This window comes from Stomoxys calcitrans, chromosome 1 (genome assembly GCF_963082655.1).
Source record: "Stomoxys calcitrans chromosome 1, idStoCalc2.1, whole genome shotgun sequence".
Lineage (NCBI taxonomy): Eukaryota > Metazoa > Arthropoda > Insecta > Diptera > Muscidae > Stomoxys > Stomoxys calcitrans.
This window is the reverse complement of record NC_081552.1, coordinates 196,450,535-196,474,751: the sequence shown is the minus strand read 5'-3', so window position 1 is coordinate 196,474,751 and position 24,217 is coordinate 196,450,535. Positions and strand designations below refer to the sequence as shown.

Here is a 24,217-nt window from a genome sequence, read left to right as displayed (position 1 = left end):
TGCGACACGCCGTTCGGAATCGGCTATAAAAAGGAGGCCCTTGTCATTGAGCTTAGACTTGAATCGGACTGCAATCATTGATATGTGACAAGTTTGCCCCTGTTCCTTAGTAGAATATTCATGGGCAAAAATTGCAATTTGCATCCTATGGTTGTGGACCGTACATGACGCAGTTGATGGAAGTCAAAATAGAACTCCACATGCTCAATTTCAGCCAAATCAGGCTAAAATTGCGGCTGTAAGGGCTCAAGAAGTCAAACCGGGAGATCGGTTTATATGGGAGCTATATCAGGTTATACACTGATCTGGGTCGTATTTGGCACATTTGTTGGAAGAACGGAAATGAACACTACATGCAAAATTTCAGCCAAATAGAACAAAACTTGTGACTTCCATGGGCTCGTGAAGTCACATCGGGAGATCGGTTTATATGGGAGCTATATATAAATCTGAACCGATATGGTCCATTTACAATCCCTAACGACCTACGTCAATATTAAGTATCTGCGCAAAATTTCAACCGACTAGCTTTACCCGTTCGACCGCAATCGTGATTTCGGCAAACGGACGGGCGGACGGACATAGCTAGATCGACTCAGATTTTTTAAACCCTCCACCATAGAATGGGGGTATACTAATCTGGTCATTCCGTTTGTAACACCTCGAAATATTCGTCTTAGACCCAATAAAGTATATAAATTCTTGATCGTCATGACATTTTAAGTCGATCTAGCCATGTCCTTCCGACTGTCCACGCGTCCGTCCGAAGGAGTAAAGCTTTACTTTTGAAGGAGTAAAGCTAGCCGCTTGAAATTTTGCGCAGATACCTAATATTGACGTAGGTCGGTTGGGGTTGTAAATGGACCATATCGGTCCATGTTTTCATATATCTGCCATATAAACCGATATTGGATCTTGACTACTTGAGCCACTAGAGGACGCAATTCTTATCCGATTTGACTGAAATTTTGCTTGAAGTCTTCTATTATGACTTTCAATAACTTTGCTAAATATGGTTCAAATCGGTTCATAACTTGATATAGCTGCCATATAAACTGATCTGGGATCTTGACTACTTAGGCTTGTAGAGGGCGCAGTTCTCATCCGATTTGGCTGAAATTGAGCATGAAGTATGGCTCAAATCGGTCCATAACATGATGTAGCTGCCATATAAACCGATCTCTCCAACACCTGTGCAATGTGTGGTTCAAATCGGTCCATAACCTGATATAGCTGCTATATAAACCTATCTTGGATCTTGACTTTCTAGGCCTCTAGAGGGCGCAATTCTTATCCGATTTTGCTGAATATAAGCATGAAGTGTTTTGTTACGACTGTCAACAAATGTGTTAATTATGGCTCAAATCGGTCCGTAACCTGATATAGCTGCCATATAAACCCACCCTGGATCTTGACTTCTTGCGCCTCTAGAGGGCGCAATTATCTTTCGATTTGGTCGAAATTGTCCATGAAGTATTCTGTTATGACTTCCAACACCTGTGCCATGTGTGAGTCAAATCGGTCCATAACCTGATATAGCTGCCATATAAACTCATCTGGGATCTCTACTTCTTGCGCCTCTAGAGGGCGCAAATCTCACCCGATTTGGCTGAAACTGCCCATGAAGTGTTTTGTTATGACCTTCAACAACTGTGTATGTTATGGCTCAAATCGGTCCGTAACCGGATATAGCTGCCATATAAACTGATCTGGGATCTTGACTTCTTGCGCCTTTAGCGATTTGGCTGAAATTGAGAATGAAGTGTTTTGTTATGACTTTTAACAACTGAATGAAGTATGGTTCAAATCGGTCCATAACCTGATATAGCTGCCATATAAACTGATCTGGGATCTTGACCTCTTAGACCTCAAGAGATTCTTAACCGATTTGGCCGTACAACCGCTTCTTCCATGACCTTCGACATTCTTTTCTAATATGGCCTGAATCAATCCATAGCCTGATACTGCTCCCATATTAACCCATCTCCTGATTTTACGTCTTGAGCCCCTAAAGGGCTCAATTCTCATTCGATTTGGCTGAAATTCTACACTATGCTCTCCAACTTTCAGTTCAATTATGTTCAATTCTTTTCCTTTATCCTTTGTTTGTCTAAAAAGAGCAACCGGGAAAAGAATTCGACAAATGCGATCCATTGTGGAGGGTATATTAGATTCGGCCCGGCGGAACTTAGCACGTTTTTACTTGTTTTTATTGATCCAATTAAAAAATAATTTAATTTTTGAAATTTTCAGTTAATTTGTTAATTGATCCAATTATTGATCCAATTTGTTTCTATATTTGGTACACAGATGTTTACCTCCTGGAACATGAACTTGAGGTACATTCGTGGACACCCGTATATAAAAACTCCCCTCAGCTGTTCTCCAAAATATTCGAGTGTCGAGTAGGGATTGCTATAGATTTGAAATGTGGGACGCATGGGTGTTTGAAATCTCCTATCTTATTGGGTTGCCCAAAAAGTAATTGCGGATTTTTCATATAGTCGGCGTTGACAAATATTTTCACAGCTTGTGACTCTGGAATTGTATTCTTTCTTCTGTCAGTTATCAGCTGTTACTTTTAGCTTGCTTTAGAAAAAAAGTGTAAAAAAAGTATATTTGATTAAAGTTCATTCTAAGTTTTATTAAAAATGCATTTACTTTCTTTTAAAAAATCCGCAATTACTTTTTGGGCAACCCAATATATCATGGAACACGCAATTTATCACCCTGTTTCATAGCGTATTTTCAATTTGCCAATTTGTCAATTTGTGTTTGTTTGTTTGTATGTTTGTGTGTTCCTTACTGACTCAGAAACGGCTGAACCGATTTCACAGATGGTGCATAATCACCCCGTGGTGAAAATTGGGTAGTACATTTTTTGATTTCTGAAGGGAGGGCGGACCCTCCCCCTTACCCTAATTTTCAGAAACGCCAAATCTCGGAGATGGGTGGTGCGATTTAAGCGAAATTATGTGTGCTCTCATATAGTACCCTAAAAATAAAAATTTGGTTTCCAAATTTCGGATGGGGTACCTAGGGGGGCTGCCCCACCCTGAAACCTACCAAACATATATTTAGACCAATCACAACAATATGGGACTCAAATGAAAGGTATTTAGGATAAGTAAACGTATCTGATATCCAATTGTCGGACCAAGTGTTTGGGGGACCACCCCAATCCCCAAAACACCCCTAAATCGGATATATTTACCGACCATGGCAATATGGGACTCAAATGAAAGGTATTTGCGAGTAGAATACGAATCTGATATCCAAATATGGGACCACGTTTCCGGGGGTCCACCCCTTTCCCAAAACACCCCCCAAACAGGACTTATTTACTGACCGTTGAAATATGGGGCTTAAATAAAAGGTATTTGAAAGTAGAATACGAATCTGCTATGCAAATATGGGACTAAGTGTTTGGGGGGCCGCCTCTCACCAAAAAGTTCCCCCAAAGGGGACAAATTTACGACCATAGCAATATGGGGCTCAAATGAAAGGTCTTTGGGAGTAAAGCACGAATTTGATATCAATATTTGGGAAAAGTGTCTACGGGGCCACCCCACCCCCACACACCACCCAAATGGGAAGTATTTTCTTACTATTGCAATATGGGGCTCAAATAAGAGGGTTTTTAGAGTAGAGCACGAATCCGACATATATTTTCAAGGCAAACTCACAGAGTGACCTCCCATCTCCCAAAACACCCCCCAAGCCGGTCATGTTTGCCGACAATTGAAATATGGGGCGAGAGATTAGAAAACGAATTTGATATCCAATTTTGAGGGCAATGGCAATATGGGGTTCAAATAAATGATATGTAGCTATATGAGAATAGAGCACGTTGCTGATATATTTTCCGGGCTTAGTGTTTGGGGGACCACCCCAATCCCCAAAACACCCCTAAATCGGACATATTTACCGACCGTGTCAATGTGGAGCTTAAATGAAAGGTATTGGGGTGTAGAGCAAGAATTGATACCCATTTTCGGGAACAATTTTCTGGGGGTCTACCCCTTTCCCAAAATACCCCACAAACAGCAATTTTTTAATGACCAACGCAATATGTGGCTCAAATAAAGGTATTTGGGAGTAGAAGACGAATTTGATAACCTATTTTGGGGCCATGTGTTTGGGGGACGCCTCATCCTGTAAACTCCTCTTCAGCCTATGGCAATATGGGGTTTAAATAAATTGTATTTGAGAGAAGAGCACGATGCTGATATTTTTAAAGGGCCAAGTGTAATTGACCTAATTAATTTTTTAATTGAAAATGGCAAAAATTTCAATCACAACTGCAGATGACAAAAAAATCATATTCAATTAAAAATTTTTTAATTGAAGACGATTTTATTTTCAATAAAATTTTTAATTGCAAATTTTTTGGTGACTTTTTTCTCTTATATATCTTGTATGTCAATTGTTACGACATTCTCAAAGGTATTCCGTCCATTTATGTCAATTCCAGATGTTCTTTCAAGCTGTTGCATTTTCCTTATGTTGCTCTTTCTCTCCATTATATTCACCCTAATACCGAGGCATAAGTTGGAATTGATCTAATTAGCCATTCAAGATCATTCTTAGGTATTAAACCCAAACGAATATTGAAATCGTTCTGATGAGGGAATTGATGAAATTTGCCAATTTTCGTTTTCCTCGTAAATAAGCAGATTTCAGTTTTCTCTTTCATTAATCCCCCTAAAGTACATATGTACATACTTGATCATCTTTACCATCTAAGGCTGTGCCGTCCGTAAGTGTATCGAAATCAGAATAGTGTTATGATTTGACAAGGGAAATATTTTTTCCGGAAACTTATAGGAATTTTTATTTTTATGCATATTGTTCCGATACAATTTCCTCATACAAATGCGTACACATTTCTGTACATTTACAATTTCTTTTATTTATGTCTGTATGCATCTAGGCTTATTCATTGAAGGCTTCAAGTGGGGTTTTATGTAATCTTAAAAAAAGAATCAATCGAAATGGTTTTTGAAATTTGTTCATGCATTATTTTACACAAAATGAGTTTCTATAGAAAATTTCCTTTTAAAAGCTTTCTAATGCGTGAATATTTGCAATTATGTTGCTGCTTTCAATGGCATCCATTTACGAATGTATGGCTAAATAATGCATTCATCTATAGTATACTTCTGTTGGAGTTTTAACCAAATGCTATGAGGCATACTTATAGGATGCAAAATGAAATGTATATTTGTTTGCCCGCATGCCTGCCTGCCAGCCTTGCCTCCCGCTGTATGTATTTCCTTTACTGTGATAATGTGCAGCACAGAGGAAATGCATGTTGTACATTACATTTGAGCCATAAATAATTGCATATTTTATGGCTGATATCAACTACCAAGCATAGCGGGCAACAAGATCAATTATTTTAATGCATTTTTTTTTTTTTTGAATTTTTTCTATGGCTATGGCCTTGTGGTATTTAATTTGTAATGTATTTATGTTTGTTTTTTTGTTGTGAAAAAAAAAAACAATTTGCAATATTGCTTAAATATTTGGCATTTTTCTACGTTGAAAGTTAAAAGATTGGTGGAATTTAATGGTTGCCAAATAAATGAAAAAAAAAAAATAATTTCGTGAGTCTTTTTTATATATAAGCCAAACGTTATGCAACATTTTTGGCTTACTTTACTTTTTACATAACTCTGACAGGAGTCATGCAAGAAAGAATTTCTTGCAACGCACTGTGGGATGGGTAAACAAATTAGTGGGAATAAATCTGCCATGTTTTGAAGGGTAAAGATGTTGTGGTGTTAACCAGATTATGTGCAAAAGTTTAGGGCCCTATAAGGGCCAGGGGCCATTCCTTTTCGGACCTCTTCCTCTTCAATCTGATGTTGTCTATATGCAGCGATTAAATATCTGTCATATTAATGGATTAAATATCTGTCATATTAATGCCCAAAGCCTGAATAACAAGCTTGATGAATTTAAGATGATTTTTGAGAACTCTGACATTGATATAGTGTGTGAGTTGGAGACGTGGTTGAATCAGTCAACACCTGATGCTTTTATTGATCATTCAGAATATTGTGTACACAGAGCTGATAGATTACGTTATGGGGGCGGCCCCGCTATGCATGTGAGAAACTACCTGAATACTCAGTTATGTATAAAGTCTAACCCAGGTGGCCCAATTGACTATGTTTTTGTTGAGGTGTCTGTTGCCGATAACAAGCTCCTAGTGGGGTGCGTTTATAGATCGAACAACCGTACGGGTACGCGAGATTTTTTCTCTGTCCTCGAACCTCTCTCTCTTGCTTACTCAGACATTGTGGTGGGGACTAACGTTTTACAGGACACGTGTGAATTGTATTTCTTTGGGGCTTTTGCCTGTCAATTCAACAATTCCCACGCATTTTTCCGCATCCTCCAGCACGCTTCCCGATCTGTTCTTTGTTAGTGACACTTCTAAAGTCCTCCTATACGACCAACTGTCAGCCTCATGTTTTTCGAACCATGACTTGATCTTTTTATGTTATGAATTTGTACTCACCAGGACTAGGGAAACTTATTCATATAGAGATTTTGCCAGTCTCGTCCATGATTTTTTGCTTTCGAGTGCTGTGCTTATCGACTGGTATCTGATATTTCGTATGGAAACTATCGATGAACAAATTGACTTTCTACAGAGGAATATTCGTGACCTACAGGAACTTACGGTTCCACTCAAGACTAGAGAAGTGTCCTCCAGATCGAAACCGTGGTTCTACCGGTATATTCGTTCGCCTATTCACGAGAGGAATATGTCGCATCGCAGGTGGAGACTTTTTGAGGATGCCTGAAGACTACTATTATAGACGCTTTACTTCTGCAATAAGCTCCAAGAGAACTTGGAAGGTTATTCGAGACATAGGAATTGGGAAAGATGTTCAACAAAGTTGGACATCAATGGGCTTAATGATGTTATTGTCCCACAGATCCCAGTTAACCCCAATTTCTATGACTTCAATATCTCCCCCTCTCTCGATGACGACTCTGGTTTTGGCTTCAGCTGTTTTGGTCCCGCCAATGTCCTTGAGTGTGTCGCGACTGTAAAGTCTAACGCTGTCGGATCTGATGGCATTGATCCTAGATTTGTAAGACTCTTGCTCCCCCTTATTATTCCTCATGTAACCTATGTTTTCAAAAGCATTTTGACCACGAGTTATTTTCCATTAGCGTGGGCAGGCTCATCCCACTGCCTAAGAATTCCTAGGAATATAGACCAATTGCGATTCTTTGTTACTTGTCAAAGGTCTTTGAGAAATTCCTTGAGCAATTGAGAACGACAAGATTAATTTCCTTGTTCTTTTTGGCCATTCTAAGGCATTTGACACAGTGGATCATTTCTTGTTATGTGATAAGATGAGACATCTTTACAATTTGTTCTTCTACGCCCGTTCGTCTCATTTTGTTGTACCTGTCACACCGCTCTCAGTATGTCAGTTATAAGTCTTCTGTATCGTCGCCTCTGTTTGTTTTGAAAGGTGTTCCTCAGGGATCGATTCTGGGTCCTCTACTCTTTTCCTTGTACCGTAACGACTTTGAGGTACATATGTACGCTGACAATGTACAGATATATATCGGCAGTCCGAGGGATGAGATTGCTGAAAACATACGCTTGATTAATCATGATCTGTCAAGAGTCAGCACGTGGGCGAAAGCCAATGGCCTGTGTCGCAACCCTGTAAAGTCTAACTGTGTTGTTATCAGAAACAGGCTGTTTGGTTTTCATATGATACCGGTATATTCATTAACGACGGTAGATTGGGAATCGTTCCTCATGCAAAGAACTTGGGCGTGATTATTAATAGCACTCTGACTTGGAGTAATCATATCGACTCTGTCGTTAATTAGGGACATTCAAAGTTGCGTGCTCTCAGGGCCACTCAGTCGATTACTCCGCTGCGGATTAGGTCTCTCTTGGCAAAGACTTATCTTGTTCCTGGCATTCTCTGCGGCTGTGAGTTGTTTGCTATTTGCGACTCCGTAAGTAGACCTAAGCTTAAAACCTTTTTTAATAGCGTTACTCTTTATGTATTGGCTCCATCTCTGAATACTCTTTATCCCTGTAAGGCGTCTCCTTACAGCACTTGTTGTACCTGAGGTCGCTTACTGTCCTGCATAAACTGCATAAGCAATTATCCCGGATGGTTCCTCTGAAACAACACAGTGCCGAGTTACTGTGCATGGTGAAGGTGCAATCGTCCAAGAGGGGCATAGGTCATGGGTCTTTTTTGCGAGTCGAAAGAGGGTATGAATGAATCCTCCAGGTTCCGCAGATTGTTCACTAAGGATCTGAAAACTCTTGAAAGCATTCTAAGAGATGACGGTAAGTGGGGGGAATGAGACGCTGGAGCTACTGGCTGCTACACACTTTCCTGGGTGCTTAGACATGGCCGCTGAGTGTATAATCCCGTATACTATTGATGCCCCTCTGACACAACACAGTGCCGAGTCACTATCCTTGGTTGAGATCATAATTACGAAGAGTAAGGTAGTCTGGGCGGTGAATTCGTTTGAACCCCACAAGGCAACGGGACCGGTTGGAGTGCTACCTGCTAAGCAGCCATGGGTAGAGATGGTTTCTGCCGGGTAAATACCAAACGGTGAAGACTACCGTAGCGCAGAGGTTAGCATGACCGCCTATGACGCTGAACGCCTGGGTTCAAATCCTGGCGAGACCATCCGAAAAAAAATTTTTCTTCAGCGGTGATATTCCCCTCCTAATGCTGGCAATATTTGTGAGGTACTATGCCCTGTAAAACTACTCTCCAAAGAGGTGTCGCACTGCGGCACGCCGTTCGGACTTGGCTATAAAAAGGAGGCCCCTTATCATAGAGCTTAAAACTTGAATCGGACTGCACTCATTGATATGTGAGAAGTTTGCCCATGTTCCTTAGTGGAATGTTCATGGGCAAAATTTGTATTTGCCAATATGGACATACACCTAAGCCAGTGTCCAGTTATGATATTTGGGAGTAAATAAGCCGTTCGGACTCGGTTATAAAAAATTCAAAATTTTGGCAAAATCGGATAATAAATACGTTTTTTTTGGGCGCAAAACCTTGTATCAAGATATCGGTCTATATGGCAGCTATATCCAAACCTGGACCGATCTGAGCCAAATTAAAGAAGGATGTCGAAGGGCCTAAAACAACTCACTGTCCCAAATTTCAGCAAAATCGGATAATAAACGTAGCTTTTATAGACCTAAGACCTTAAATCTGCGGATCGGTCTATATGACAGCTATATCCAGATCTGGACCGATCTGAGCCAAATTGATGAAGGATGTCGAAGGGCCTAACGCAACTCACTGTCCCAAATTTCAGCACAATCGGATAATAAACGTGGCTTTTATAGGCTTAAGACCTTAAATCGGCGGATCGGTCTATATGACAGCTATATCCAGATCTGGACCGATCTGAGCCAAATTGATGAAGGATGTCGAAGGGCCTAACGCAACTCACTGTTCCAAATTTCAGCAAAATTGGATAATAGATGTGGCTTTTATGGGCCTAAGACCCTAAATCGTCGGATCGGGGCTATATCAAGATATAGTCCGATATAGCTAAAGATGGGTTTCTACCGGGTAAATACCCAACGCTTGGTTATTTATTGGATATTCATAATTTTGCTGATATCTAGGGTATAAAAACATTTTCCCAACAATTGTTGATGATTTCTTATTCTTTGTCATAAATCCGACCTTCTGATCTCATAAAATCGGATTTTAGTTATCTATAGCCGCTATATAGACCGACCTCCAGACTTAAAGTCTTGAGGCAATAAATTGATCATTTATCATCCGATTTCGATGAAATTTGGTACTGTGAGTTCTGGTAGACTCCTATCCATTTCTGTGAAGTGTGGTTCAGATCGTACTATATTTGGATATAGCTGACCTAAAGAGCGACCACCCGATCTCCCGATACAGGGTATTGAGGCCATAAAGGATCCATTAATTACCCGAACTCGATGAAATTTTGCACAGTGTGTTATGGTTGACGTCTGCCCATTCCTGTTAAATGTGGTCCAGATTGGACCATATTTGGATATAGCTGCCATATAGACGGATCTTCCGATATAGTGTAATGAGTCTATATAAGGAGCATTTTTTTTTATCCGATTTCAATGAAATTTGGCACAGCGAGTTGCGGTACCCCTCTAAACGTTTTTGTTGAATATCGTCCAGATCGGGCCATATTTGGATATAGCTGTCATATAGACCGATCTCATATAAACCGATTTTAATGAAATTCACTAAATTCACTAGGCAAGAGTCAAAGGGAGAGAGAATCTGTTAAGAAATTACCATTTTATTGCATTATTAATGCAAATCGGACAATTATATATATATGACAGCTATATCCAACTCTGTACCGATTTTTTTCCAAATTCAATAAGCTTCGTCTCTAAGCCAAAAAAAAATGCAACTCATCAAAATATGATACAGGGATATGAGATTGTTGTTGCAGATCAGTATTTTTAGGTTTTGCAAACGAAATGACAAGATTTGTATACCGTCTATGGTGGTGGGTAAAAAAAAAAATATGGCTGACTTATTTCCACAAATGTTGTCCATCGCCAAACAGGATATGAGCTAGACTCTTGTTTATTACGACAATCTTTTCCAAAGTTGATTATGTTGTCTTTCTTTCCATGTAATGTTGTAATGAGGTTACAGCCGGATATTGTTCTCGGATTGTTACCAAATTTTGCAAATGCTTCAATGTTATCTTCCAATGCGTCAATTGAAGCGAGCTTGTCTGTATAGACATGAGCTTTAACATAGCCCCACAAAAAATTGGTCTAAAGGCTTTAAATCGCACGATCCAGGCGGCCAATTGAGCGGTCCCAAATAGGAAGTAAAATGTTCACCGAACTTTCCTCTCAATAAGTCCATTGTTACGCGTGCTGTGTGGCATATGGCACCGTCTTGTTGAAACCACATATCATGCAAGTCAAGCTCTTGCATGTTGGGCAAAAAAAGGTTGAATATCATCTCACGATAGCGTTCACCATACACAGTTACGTTACGATTCGTATCATCTTTGAAGAAGTACGGTCCAATGATACCACCAGCCCATAAACCGCACCAAACTGTGACTTTTTATACCAACCACCTTAGGATAGGGGTATACTAAAGTAGTGATTCCGTTTGTAACACCTCGAAATAAGACCCCGTGAAGTATATATATTCTTGATTGTTTCGATGTTCTGAGCCGATCTAGCCGTGTCCGTCGGTCTGTCGAAATCACGATAGCGGTCAAACGCTTACAGCTAGCCACTTGAACTTTTGCACAAATACTTGACACTGATGTAGGTTGTTGTAAAATGAAAATAAGCCATATCGGCGCTGATTTAGATATTGCTCCCATATAAACCGATCTTCTGATTTGAGATCTTGAGCCTCTGGAAGCCGCAATTGTTGTCCAATCCTCCCGATTTGGCTTCCTGAGCCCTTACAAGCCGTAATTTTTGTCCGATTTGACTGAAATTTTGTACCTAGTGTTCTGTGACGACTTGCAACAACTGTGCCAAGTACTGTCGAAATCGATCCATAACCTGATATAGCTTACATATAAACCGATTCGGCGCGGCCGAACTTAGCACGCATCACACATTTACTTGTTTTTTAAACTCTCAGTCATAGAATGGAGATATACTTATTTCGTCATTCCGTTTGTAACTCATCGAAATAGTGATCTGAGACCCAACAAAGTATATATACAATAGTATTCTTGATCGTTAACTTTCGAAGGAATAAAGCTAGACGCTTGAAATTTTGCACAACTACTTCTTATCAGTGTAGGTCGGTTGGGATTGTAAATGGGCCACATTGGTTAATGTATAGCTGCCATATATACCGATCTTGGATCTTGACTTCTTGAGCATCTAGAGGGCTCAACTCTTATTCGACTTGGCTGAAATTTTGCATGAGGTGTTTTGTTATGACTTCCAATAACTGTACTAAATATGGCGCAAATCAGTTCATAACCTGATATAGCTGCCATGTAAACCGATCTGGGATTTTGACTTCTTGAGCCTCTAGAGGGCGCAATTCTCATCCGATTTGGCTGAAATTTTGTACAACGGCTTCTCTCATGACCTTCAACATACGTGTCTAATATGGTCTGAATCGATCAATAGCTTGATACAGCTCCCATATAGACCTATCTCCCGATTTTGCTTCTTGAGCCCCTACAAGGCGCAATTCTTATCCGAATGAACTGAAATATTACACAATGTCTTCTACGATGTTAAGCATTCATTTATGGTCCGAATCAGACTATAACTTGATATAGCTCCAATAGCATAACAGTTCTTATTCAATATTCTATGTTTGTCTAAAAAGAGATACAGCGCATAGAACTCGAGAAATGCGATCAATGGTGGAGGGTATATAAGATTCGGCCCGGCCGAACTTAGCACGCTCTTACTTGTTATTAATCACTTACACTTTTTCTAATTTAGCTTGATGTTTTAAACCTTGCTCTGGGAGGCCACAGTGGCTCAGGGATTAGCATGTGTGCCTATGACGCTGAACGCCTGGGTTCGTATCCTGGCGAGAACATCAGAAAAAATTTTCAGCGGTGGTTATCCCCTCTTACTGCTGGCGACATTTTTGAGGTACTATGCCATGGTTAAACTTTTTTCCAAAGAGGTGTCCCACTGTGACACCAAGAATTGTGGCCCAGTTCCTTCGTGGAATATTTATGGGCAAATTTTAATTTTGAAACCTTGGTCTGAGTATTTCAATTGCAATTTTTTCATTATCTTATTTTTTAATTTGGACTCCTTTTGTTATAATGCATGGGGCAATCCACTTGCAGCCCTAACGTCAATGTCACTAACGCCTGAAGGCCCATCAAAGGCATACTTCTCGCTCGGCATGTTCAACACACCATTCTTATGACCAATAAAATGCTGGTTTATTTTCGAGAATCACATCAGGGAGGTTGCGTAAGCGTCCAGACTTTCAAAGTCAATCATTCGCTGAGCAACTGCCCACGATAGCGATTCTCATGACCAAGCAAGTGCTGGGCCATTTTCGAGAATCAAATCTGGAAGGTTGCGTAAGCGTCTAGACTTAGGATGAGCGGATTGCTACTCATGAGTGGTAGCCACGTTTTCATATATCCAAGATAGGGCTCCAAGTCGGCACTAAACCTACTATAGATGCTAGCCAAGAACATTTTACCGCAACGCCCTTCTGCACAAATGCAGACTTCCCACTGGCTATAGCTAACCACCATACAGTCGATGTCGCTGTCATCTACAATTATCGCAAGGTCACCCCCGCCGACAGGGTTCGAATCCTGGCGAGAACAACAGAAAAAATGTTCTACGGTGGTAGTTCCCTCTTAATGCTGGCGACATTTGTGAGGTGCTTTGCCTTGTTTAAACTTCTTTCCAAAGAGGTGTCTCATTGCGGCACGCCGTTCGGGCTCGGCTATAAATAGGAGGCCCCTTAATGTTGAGCTTAAAATTTGAATCGGACAACACTCTGTGATATGTGAGAAGTTTGCTCCAGTTCCTTAGTGGCATCTTCTTTATGGACAATTTTTAGTTTTGAAACCTTGCTCTGAGTTTTTCGTTTGCAATTTTTTCATTATCTTGTTTTTTTTTTTGTTTTTTAATTTGGACTCCTTTTGTTAAAATACATGGGGCAATCTCTGAATAAAACATTCATTTATTGAAGGTAAGAATAAAATTGGCACAGTTGACAGTTTGCAGTTGACAGCTTATTTTCTTGTGGCCTAACTTCAAAGGAAATGAGAGTTGTCTCTTAAAATTGCATATTTCACTTTCGGCCTAAAGACTCACATTGAGAGCATTTTCCTTTTGTGTTTCCCAAAAATAATGTGATCGGTGATGGAGAACAACAACGCAGAGTCCTTAATAAATGAAGACACATAAATTTGAAATAAATTGAAAGTCTGTTTCTGTTGTTTGTTGTCTCTTAATTCCCTTTTACTCTTTGTCTTATGGCATAGTGGGAAATTAATTAAATTTTTCGGTTCTATTTATTTTTTTTTTTTTTGTTATACTTTGGCATAGATATATCTAGGTAAAGTCGTCATGTATACATCTCTTTATGTATGTACGAGTATTTACTTGTGTTGTATTTTCTTTGGGTGCTTATTTCTTCATTAATTCGCTTGATGTAGTTTCAAATAAATAAATTATTTTTTTTTTTTGCCATTTTTATACCCTCCACCATAGGATGAGGGTATACTAATTTCGTCATTATGTTCGTAACTCCTCGAAATATTCGTCTAAGACCCCTTGATCGTCATGACATTTTAAGTTGAACCAGCCATGTCCGTCCGTCTGTCCGTCCGTCCGTCCGTCCGTCTATCAAAAGCTCACTAACTTTCGAAGGGGTGAAGTTAGCCGCCTGAAATTTTGCACAAATTCTTTATATTAGTGTAGGTCGGTTGGGATTGTAATGGGCCAAATCGGTCCATGTTTTGATATAGCTGCCATATAAACTGATCTTGCGTCTTGACTCCTTGAGGCGCTTTATAGCGCAATTCTCGTCCGATTTGGCTGAAATTTTGCTCGTGGTGTTTTGGTATTACTTCCAACAACTGCTCCAAGTATGGTTCAAATCGATACATGTTTTGTTATAGCTGCCATATAAACCGATCTTGGGTCTTGACTTTTTGAGCCTCTGAAATTTTGCACGAAGTGTTTTGTTATGACTTCCAATTACTTTGCTGAGTATGGCGCAAATCGCTACATAACCTGATGTAGCTGCCATATAAACCGATCTGGCCTCTAGAGGGCACCGTCTTCTTGAGCCTCTAGAGGGCGCAATTCTCATCCGATTTGGAAGAGATTTTGTACAACGGCTTCTCTAATGACCTTCAACATACGTGTCTAATATGGTCAGAATCGATCAATGGCTTGATACAGCTCCCATGTAAACCGATCTCCCGATTTTGCTTCCTGAGCCTCTGCAAGGCGCAATTCTTATCCGAATGAACTGAAATATTACACAATGACTTCTACAATGTTCAGCATTCATTTATGGTCCGAATCGGACTATAACTTGATATATCGACAAATGCGATCCATGGTGGAGGGTATATAAAATTCGGCCCGGCCGAATTTAGCACAGTCTTATGGTTTGCCCAAAAAGTAATTGCGGATTTTTCATATAGTCGGCGTTGACAAATTTTTTCACAGCTTGTGACTCTGTAATTGCATTCTTTCTTCTGTCAGTTATCAGCTGTTACTTTTAGTTTCCTTTGGAAAAAAAGTGTAATAAAAGTATATTTGATTAAGGTTCGTTCTAAGTTTTATTAAAAATGCATTTACTTTCTTTTGAAAAATCCGCAATTACTTTTTGGACAACCCAATACTTGTTTTTTATATGTGTTTGGCTACTCTTTCTAAACAATATTGTGCTTATGTATAGATAGGTATTAATACACTGCGAAAAACAAGCTAAAAGAACAATACCTTTCACAATATTATACATAAAAATCAATTTGTGTTTTTTGATATCTGAAGGGGGGGCGGACCCTCCCCCTTACCCTAATTTTCAGAAACGCCAGATCTCGGCGATGGGTGGTGCGATTTAGTCGAAATTTTGTGTGCTCTCTTATAGTAACCTAAAAACAAAAAATTTGTTATCCAAATTTCGGATGGGATACCTAGGGGGGCTGCCCCACCCTAAATCCTACCAAACATATATTTAGACCAATCACGACAATATGGGACTCAAATGAAAGGTATTTAGGATAAGAAAACGTATCTGATATTCAATTGTCGGACCAAGCAAAGGGGGACCACCCCAACCCCCAAAACACCCCAAATCGGACATATTTACGGACCATGGCAATATGGGACTCAAATGAATGGTATTTGCGAGTAAAATACGAATCTGATATCCAAATTTTGGGCCAAAGTTTCTGGGGGTCCACCCCTTTCCCAAAACACCCCCCAAACAGGACTTATTTACTGAACTTGGGGGGTTAAATAAAAGGTATTTGAGTGTAGAATACAAATCTGAAATCCAATCCAATCCCCGAAAATATACCCCAAAGAAGACAAATTTACGACCATAGCAATGTGGGGCTCAAATGAAAGGTCTTCGGGAGTAAAGCACGAATTTGATATCAATATTCGGGAAAAGTGTCTATGGGGCCACCCCACCCCCACAACACCACCCAAGTAGGAAGTGTTTGCTGACTATTGCAATATGAGGCTCAAATAAGAGGGTTGTTAGAATAGATCACGTATCTGACAGATATTTTCAAAGCCAAGTCACTGAGTGGCTGCCCCATCCCCCAAAACACCCCCTAAATCGGTCATGTTTGCCGACTAGGAAAAAATGGAGCTCAAATGAAGAGTATTTGATATCCCCCCACCCCCCATAATTTGTATCCTTCTTGATTCAACTCCACGTAGGATAAGTTTGTTAGTGTCCGCTATACTGTGGTATAGATTAGTATCACCTTAATCATTCGATACTTACAGTGGTCCTGCTTCCATCCTCCATATACGAAATGGGCCTTGCGATGGAGCTTGTCAGTCTTACGCTTATACGATAGCCATTTGACTGCAGTTTATTTGCAGTGTCTTCATTGACTGCTAATATCACGCTTCACGTTACAAACGGATTGGCGAAATTAGTATACCCCCATGCCATGGTGGATGGTGGGTATAAAATGGCCCACGCATCGGCATTTCACTGAGATTTGAAACGATTTGGGTGCTAATAGGCACCTTCTTCACCCTATTTGCCAGTTCTAGGTCAATAGGACAAGCTTAAAAACAACAAAAAATAGTTTTATTAGTCATTAAGTCATATATTTACTACAGCTTTTTATTCTTATTTTAGTTTTTTTTTGGTGTAGATACTTTGGTATCTATAGATGTTTTTTTTCATGTGTGTGTGTGTGTGTGTGTATTAATATTCTTTTTTTTTTTGTTTTTCTTTGTATATTTACTTAGTGTTTTTGTCATTTTAATGTACTTACAGAACCCTGCCGTCGCCTTTGCCCAACCCCCTGCTCTAAACGCTAAAGCATTTCAATAAACCAAGAGAGAAAAAAAGGAACCTCAAAAGACAACATCGCAGAAATTATATCGAAAAAAAGCACAGCGAAAACACGACAAATATCCCACAAGGCGATTGAAATCTTTTGAAAGAAACGAAAAAAAAGACAAGGAACAACAGCCACCAAGCACACCGAAACTAGATGCCGCTAAAGCAATTTTAATACCAGCAAAGCAATATTAAGGAATACTCGTACAGCCATAGAAGCTCTCCACCCACCCGCCCCCCCGGAAAAAGAAGAAGCACAGCAAAATTTCATCACTTTTGCCAATAATACACGTAAATTTCTTTTCTATTCAAAACAAAAAACAAACACACAAAGAACTAACAACGAAGCATAGACAAGGCAAGCAACAAGAAAAATTTGACAAAAAAAAAGAAATAATTTTTCGAAATGACAAATTCTTTGAGTCAAATTTTGTTGTTGTTTTGTTTGTAAATTCTCTCAAAATCAGTCCATACCATATACTAAATCCCTGACTAACAGCATTCACTAACCTAAGACGTGCTAACAATTAGACGCTTTTGCTGGCCACCTAACAAAAAAAAAAAAAAAAAAACTGAACAGAACAGAACAGAAAAAATATTTCCTTTGCTGCCCCTGCTTGAGTGTTGAAATCCCAAAAATAACACTTAACGTGCATCCAGAGCAGCAGCAGCAGCATCGCCTTCATCATCAGAAGTTCCCCTCAAGAGAGGCCACCAACAGTAGAAGCAGCAGCAGACGCAGCATTTTCGTGCTAAGAAGACCGCAATTAGTTGTGCCACTGCTGTCTGTCATTGCTGTTGCTTGGCTTTCTTCTTTAGTCGAGGGAGACCAAGAAAAACATTTTAAATACCTCAAAAAAAAAATAAAAGAAGAGTATTGCCGCGGTGATAATACGCAGAACGTCTGCCAGCTATTGCAACGCGTCTATAAAAATTTCGAAAATAGTATTTGCTGTGTTCTCGTCTCGTCCTCGTCGTCGTCGTCGTGTGACAAAGCCTATAAAACACACCAAATCTGCTTAATACCTAATTTAAAAAACAAAATAAAAATCAAAACCAACACAACAAACCTATATGTGCTGCATATAGAAAAAAACATCCACCGTATCTTATGGCAACATAAGAAAAAAGTAATAAAATAGATTTTGTAAACGAAACAAAAAGAAGGAATCAAACATAGAAGAACCACTAGAAATATATTTTTACCACTTTGATAAAGTATAGGCAACGCAATATTCTCGAAACACGAGTGCCGAAAAAAATATATAAAAAAAAATTGAAAACTTAAAATCCAATTTTAAATAAATCGTAAATTGAATAACAGTTAAAAAATAAACAACAAAGACACAGAAAAGTAACACACAATGTGAATTAAGAACATGTGATAGTCCTATAGTGTTTTTATATATATTTTTAACTGCATAACTTCGAAAGAAAAAATTTAAAGCCTATGCTAGGGCGTCAAACACGTGCTTTAAACCCAACGACATTGGGAATTTCCATAAAAGACAAAAAACTGTGTGAATGAATCAAAGACTTACAATTGATAATAAAAATTTAAACAAAATTTCAATAATATTGAAAGCAGTCAAGAATCTGAATCCAGAAAAAAACAAGTTAAAGCGTGCTAAGTTCGGCCGGGCCGAATCTTATATACCCTCCACCATGAATGAAATATGTCAAGTTCTTTCCCGGTATCTCTGTTGTGCTGTTTCTGGCTATAGACCGATTCAGACCATGTTTGACATGTATGTTGAAGGTCATGAGAGAACAAAATTTCAGCCAAATCGGGTAATAATTGCGCCCTCTAGAGGCTGAAAAAGTCAAGATTCCAGTTCGGTTTATATGACAGCTATAGCAGGTTATGGACCGATTTAAACCATACTTAGTACAGTTGTTGCAAGTCATAACAAACCAAGTAGTGCTAAATTTCAGCCAAATCGGATAGGAACTGCGCCCTCTAGAGGCTTAAGAAGTCAAGATCCCAGATCGATTTATATGTCAGCTATATCAGGTTATGGACCGATTTAAACCATACTTAGTACAGTTGTTGGAAGTCATAACAAACCAAGTAGTGCTAAATTTCAGCCAAATTGGGTAAGAATTGCGCCCTCTAGAGGCTCAAGAAATCAAGACCCTAGATCGGTTTATATGGCAGCTATATCAGGTTATGGACCGATTTGAACCTTACTTAGTAAAGTTGTTGAAAGTCATAACAAACCAAGTCGTGCTAAATTTCAGCCAAATCGGATAGGAACTGCGCCCTCTAGAGGCTTAAGAAGTCAAGATCCCAGATCGATTTATATGTCAGCTATATCAGGTTATGGACCGATTTAAACCATACTTAGCACAATTGTTGAAAGTCATAACAAATCACGTCATGCAAAATTTCAGCCAAATTGGATAGGAACTGTGCCTTCTAGAGGCTCAAGAAGTAAACTAGGGAGATCGGTTTATATGGGAGCTGTATCAGACTATAGACCGATTCGGACCACATTCGACACGTACGATGGAAGTTATAGGAGAAGCTGTTGCTCAAAATTTCAGATAAATTGAATAATAATTGCGCCCTCTAGAGGCTCATGAAGTCAAGATTCCAGATCGGTTTATATGGCAGCTATATCAGGTTATGAACCAATTTAAACCATACTTTACACAGTTGTTGAAAATCATAACAAAACAAGTCACGTTAAATTTCAGACAAATCGGATAAGAATTGTGCTCTCTAGAGGCTCAAGAAGGCAAGACCCAATATCGGTTTATATGGCAGCTATATCAAAACATGGACCGATTTGATCCATTTACAATCCCAACCGACCCACACTAATAAGAGTTACTTCTTCGAAAGTTAGCGTGCTTTCAACAGACGGAGGGACGGACGGACAAACAGACGGACGGACGAACATGGCTAGATCGACTTGAAATGGGTCGATCTTGCCATGCATCTATAGGTCTTAGACGTATATTGCGAGGCGTTACAAACGGAATGACGAAATTTGTATACCACCTTCCACCATAGGGGGGTGGAAGGTGGTATACAAATTCCAGAAAAAAATAAAGCTAAACCCATCTTTTGCCTATACAGTTAAAAAACAAGTAAAAGCGTGCTAAGTTCGTTCGGCCGAATCTTGGTAACCCACAACCATGGATTCTACATAATTTCATTCTACATACCAAACTTTTGTCAAACCAGCAAAAATTTAAGCTTCTAGGAACCGAACAAGGGTGATCGAGCGACCGGTTTGGATGGAAGCTTTATCAGGTTATAGACCGATTTGGACCGTATTTGCCCAAATCGGGCAAAAATTGGGGGTTGTAAGGACTCAAGAAATCAAATCGGGAGATCGGTTTTTATGGGAGCTATATCAGGTTCTTGGCCCATTTAAACCGTATTTGGCACAGTTGTTGGAAGTCGGAAGTGTCGCATGCAAAATTTCAGCCATATCGGATAAAAATTGCGGCTTGTAAGGACTCAATAAGTCAAATCGGGAGATCGGTATATATGGCAGCTACATCAGGTTCTTAGCCGATTCGAATCATACTTGACATGGATCTTGGAAGTCAGTCTTTATTTCAAAGCTTAACCAAATCAGATGAAAATTTAGGCTTCTAAAGTCTCAAGAAGTTTAATCGGGAGACCGGTTTATATGGGGCCTATATCTGTGTATAGACCGATTCGGATCATACTTGGCACGGACGTTGGAAGTATGACTTCCAACGTCAAATCTTTTTTCTAAATTTCGGCCAAATCAGGCGAAAGTTGCGACTTGTAAGGGCTCACGAAATCAAATCATGAGATCGATTTTTATGGTGGCATTATCTGTTTACAGACCGATTCGGATCATGCTCGGTACGGATGTTGGAAGTCATAACTCAAATCCTCCAAATTTAAGCCAAATCAGATGAAAAATGAGGCTTCTAAGGGGTCAAGAAGTGATATCTGGGAATCAGTTTCTATGGGAGCTATTTACGGTTCTTGGCCAATTTGGACCGTACTTGGGACAATTGTTGAAAGTTTTAACAGAACACTACATGCAGAATTTCAGCCATATCGGGCAAAAATTGCGGCTTGTAAAGACTCAAAAGTCAAATCGGGAGATCGGTTTATATGGGAGCTATATCTGTTTATAGACCAAATCGGATCATACTTCGTATGGATGTTGGTAGTCATAACTCAAGTCTTTGTTCCAAATTTCAGCCAAATCGGATGAAAATGAAGGTTTCTTAGGTCTCAAGAAGTCAAATCGGGAGATCGGTTTATATGGGGGCTATATCAAGATCTTCGCCGATTTAAACCGTATCTGTCACAGCTGTTTGAACTCATAACATAACCTTTTGTGCAAAATTTCAGCCAAATGGGATAATAAATTGCGGCTTCCAAGGAGGCAAGAAGTCAATTCGGGAGATCGGTTTATATAGCTTTTTGTGAGATTTATCCAAATCTGAAACGATATGGCCCATTGGCACTCCTCAACGACCTACATCAATATTAAGTATCTGTGCAAAATTTCATGCGTTCGACCGCTATCGTGATTTCGACAGACGGACGGACGGGCATGGCTAGTTCGACTCAGAATGTCGAGACGATACATTATGGGGTCCTAGATCAATATTTCGAGGTGTTTCATACGGAATGACTAGATTAGTATACCCCCATCCTGTAGGTATAAAAAAAACCGGTATAAAAAAACTTGGAGCTTGGCCTCTTGAACCTCGAACCTTGCACAAAGTGTTTTGTTGTGACTTTCAATAACTACCCCAAGTATGATGTAAATCGGTTCATAACCTGATATAGCTGCCATGTAAACCGATATCCCTATTGGACTTCTTGACCCTTTGCAGATGTCGTTTTTGTATGTCCTCCAATTTATTCGCATTTATTGTTCGATCTTGCCGAAATTTGGGACAGTGAGTTGTGTTAGGCCCTTCGACATGCCTCTTCAATTTGACACAGATCGGTCTAGATTTGGATATAGCTGCCATATAGACCGATCTCTCGATTTAAAGTCTTGGCCCCCTAAAAGCCGCATTTATAATTCGATTTCGCTAAAATTTGACACAGTGACTTATGTTGGGCTTGATCAGATCGGTCTATATTTGGATATAGCTACCAAAAAGACCAATATTTTTTCTAAAAAATTGAACAATGACTTGTACTCAAAGTCCGTGCCGAATTTGGTCCAAATCAGACCATATTTCGATGTAGCTGCTATGTGGGCATTAGTTATTCAATATTTTTTATACAGGTAAAGTTCTTGAACGTGCTGATTCGAACCATATTTGGGCATAGCTACTATATAGAGATATCTTCCCATTTAGGGTCTTAAGACCATAACAGGCATATTGATTACCCGAGAACGGATAGAGATATCTCCTTGAAATTTGAAATGGTTCGAGCTGTGGTGCTAGCGGGATAATGTGCAAAATTTCAAGGTCATAGGTGGTTTGTCCAGATCGGAGCATATTTCGATATATATGCCTTGGAGATCGATCAGCCGATTTTGGGACTAAAGTCCATAACAGCTGATTTTGTTCAGTGAGTTAAGAGAATAAAGCCTTCCGACATTCAAACTGAAAATTGTCCAGATTAGATCCTATTTTGATATAGACCGATCTGACGATTTAGGGTCTGCGCTCTTTAAATGCCTCGTTTATTACTCGATTTCGCTGTTATTTAGAAAAGTGAGTTGGGCTAGGCCTCCCTTTGTTTGAACCGGAAATGAACCACATCAGACCATATTTCGCTATTGCTGCCCTATTGACCGACCTTCCGACATAGGGTCTAAAGCCCATAAAAGGAGCATTATTATTCGATTTCGCTGGAATTTGGATACATTGAGTTGTTTTAAAATTCCCAATATCCAATCCAATTCTGGTCTTGATTGGTCCATGTTAAGATACAGCTGCCATTTACACCGCTCTGGCAATTAGGGTCCTTAGCCTATCGAAACTGAATTTGTTACTCGATTTCGCTAAAATCGGACCATATTACGAAATGTCTTTTAGACCGATCATTAATCCTTCCGACATCCAAACTGAAAATGGTTCAAATTGGACATATTTTGATATATATTCCATTTTCACTGAAACTGTGATTTGGATCGAAACGATCAATAGTGTAGCAATTAAATATAAAGCGTCTAAATGCCAATATTCAACGTGGTTCTGAACTAAAAACTGAAATACGTGAAAAAAATGGAAAAGGCAATTTAAGCTTAAAAAAATAAAAAAAAAAATAAAACATTTTTAAAATGAGTGTTGAACTAAAAACTAAAGTACTTGAACAATAAAATGGAAAAAAGCAATTTTGGCTTAGAAAAAATAATAAATAAAGAGAAATACTTTTAAAATTAGCCGTTAAAGATAAAACCAAAGTTCCGGCACAATATACTCGTCTTTTTTATAAAAAAAAAAAACATTTTTATATAAAACACAATATAATTGACTCCCTTAAATAAATAATTTCTCTTTTACTCCTCTTATCTCTTTTTCCCCTCTTTTTCAAAAACAACAGTAATTTATTTGCCACATTTAAGTTGTGAATATCAAGCTCAAAAATAAAAAACCAACCAAGCCATTAGAGAAATAAAACAAAAAAAAAACAACCAAGAGCCAACCAATAAGAAGAAGAAGAAGACCAAGCATATAACGCTTAAACCAACCAAAAAAAAAGTAAACGATAAATTTAAAAATACTACAACGCTATAATTTTACTTCATAACAACTTGCAATAGAAAAAAAAGCATTCAAAAAGGCCACGCTAACCGCAACCCGCTCTCTTATACACAACCATAAAAAATCATCCAGCCGCAGCTACATTTTGCTAGCTGCCGCCCATTGTATAAATTTTCCTGTTGACCCCCCGTTAAATAGAAACTCTTTCAAAATTCTGCCCATAACAAATTTCAAACTTCAACCACAGCCTATGCACAAAATGGCAGCACCCGCTGGAACAGCGCCGACGGCGCTGGAGGCACCGCTATCTGCCCCGAAATATGGTACGCTGATACCAAATCGGATTTTTGTTGGTGGAATAAGGTAAGTTAAAAATTTTTACTTCTACAAACCTAAATAGCTCAGATATACGTTTTTTTTTTTTGGAAATGCTATGCATGCATACTAGTTTTTTATTAAAA

The 24,217-nt window shown here is 39.2% G+C and overlaps 1 protein-coding gene across 12 annotated transcripts in view; it reads left to right on the top strand.

Moving 5' to 3' along the window:
* Window positions 1–24,217, top strand: part of LOC106094288 (protein boule) — a 381,392-nt gene that overhangs the window by 247,700 nt on the left and 109,475 nt on the right. For 10 of the 12 annotated variants that reach the window (XR_009398784.1, XM_059370945.1, XM_059370944.1 and 7 more), the window contains 2 exons: window positions 17,016–17,372; window positions 23,596–24,119. Coding sequence is in view for 11 of the 12 variants with exons in the window: in XM_059370945.1 (XP_059226928.1) it covers window positions 24,007–24,119 (113 nt within the window). In the remaining variant the exon portion in view is untranslated. Of the gene's footprint in view, window positions 1–17,015; window positions 17,373–17,649; window positions 18,212–23,595; window positions 24,120–24,217 lie in introns of those variants that run through there. The other 2 variants (XM_059370935.1, XM_059370943.1) reach the window with 2 other exon arrangements.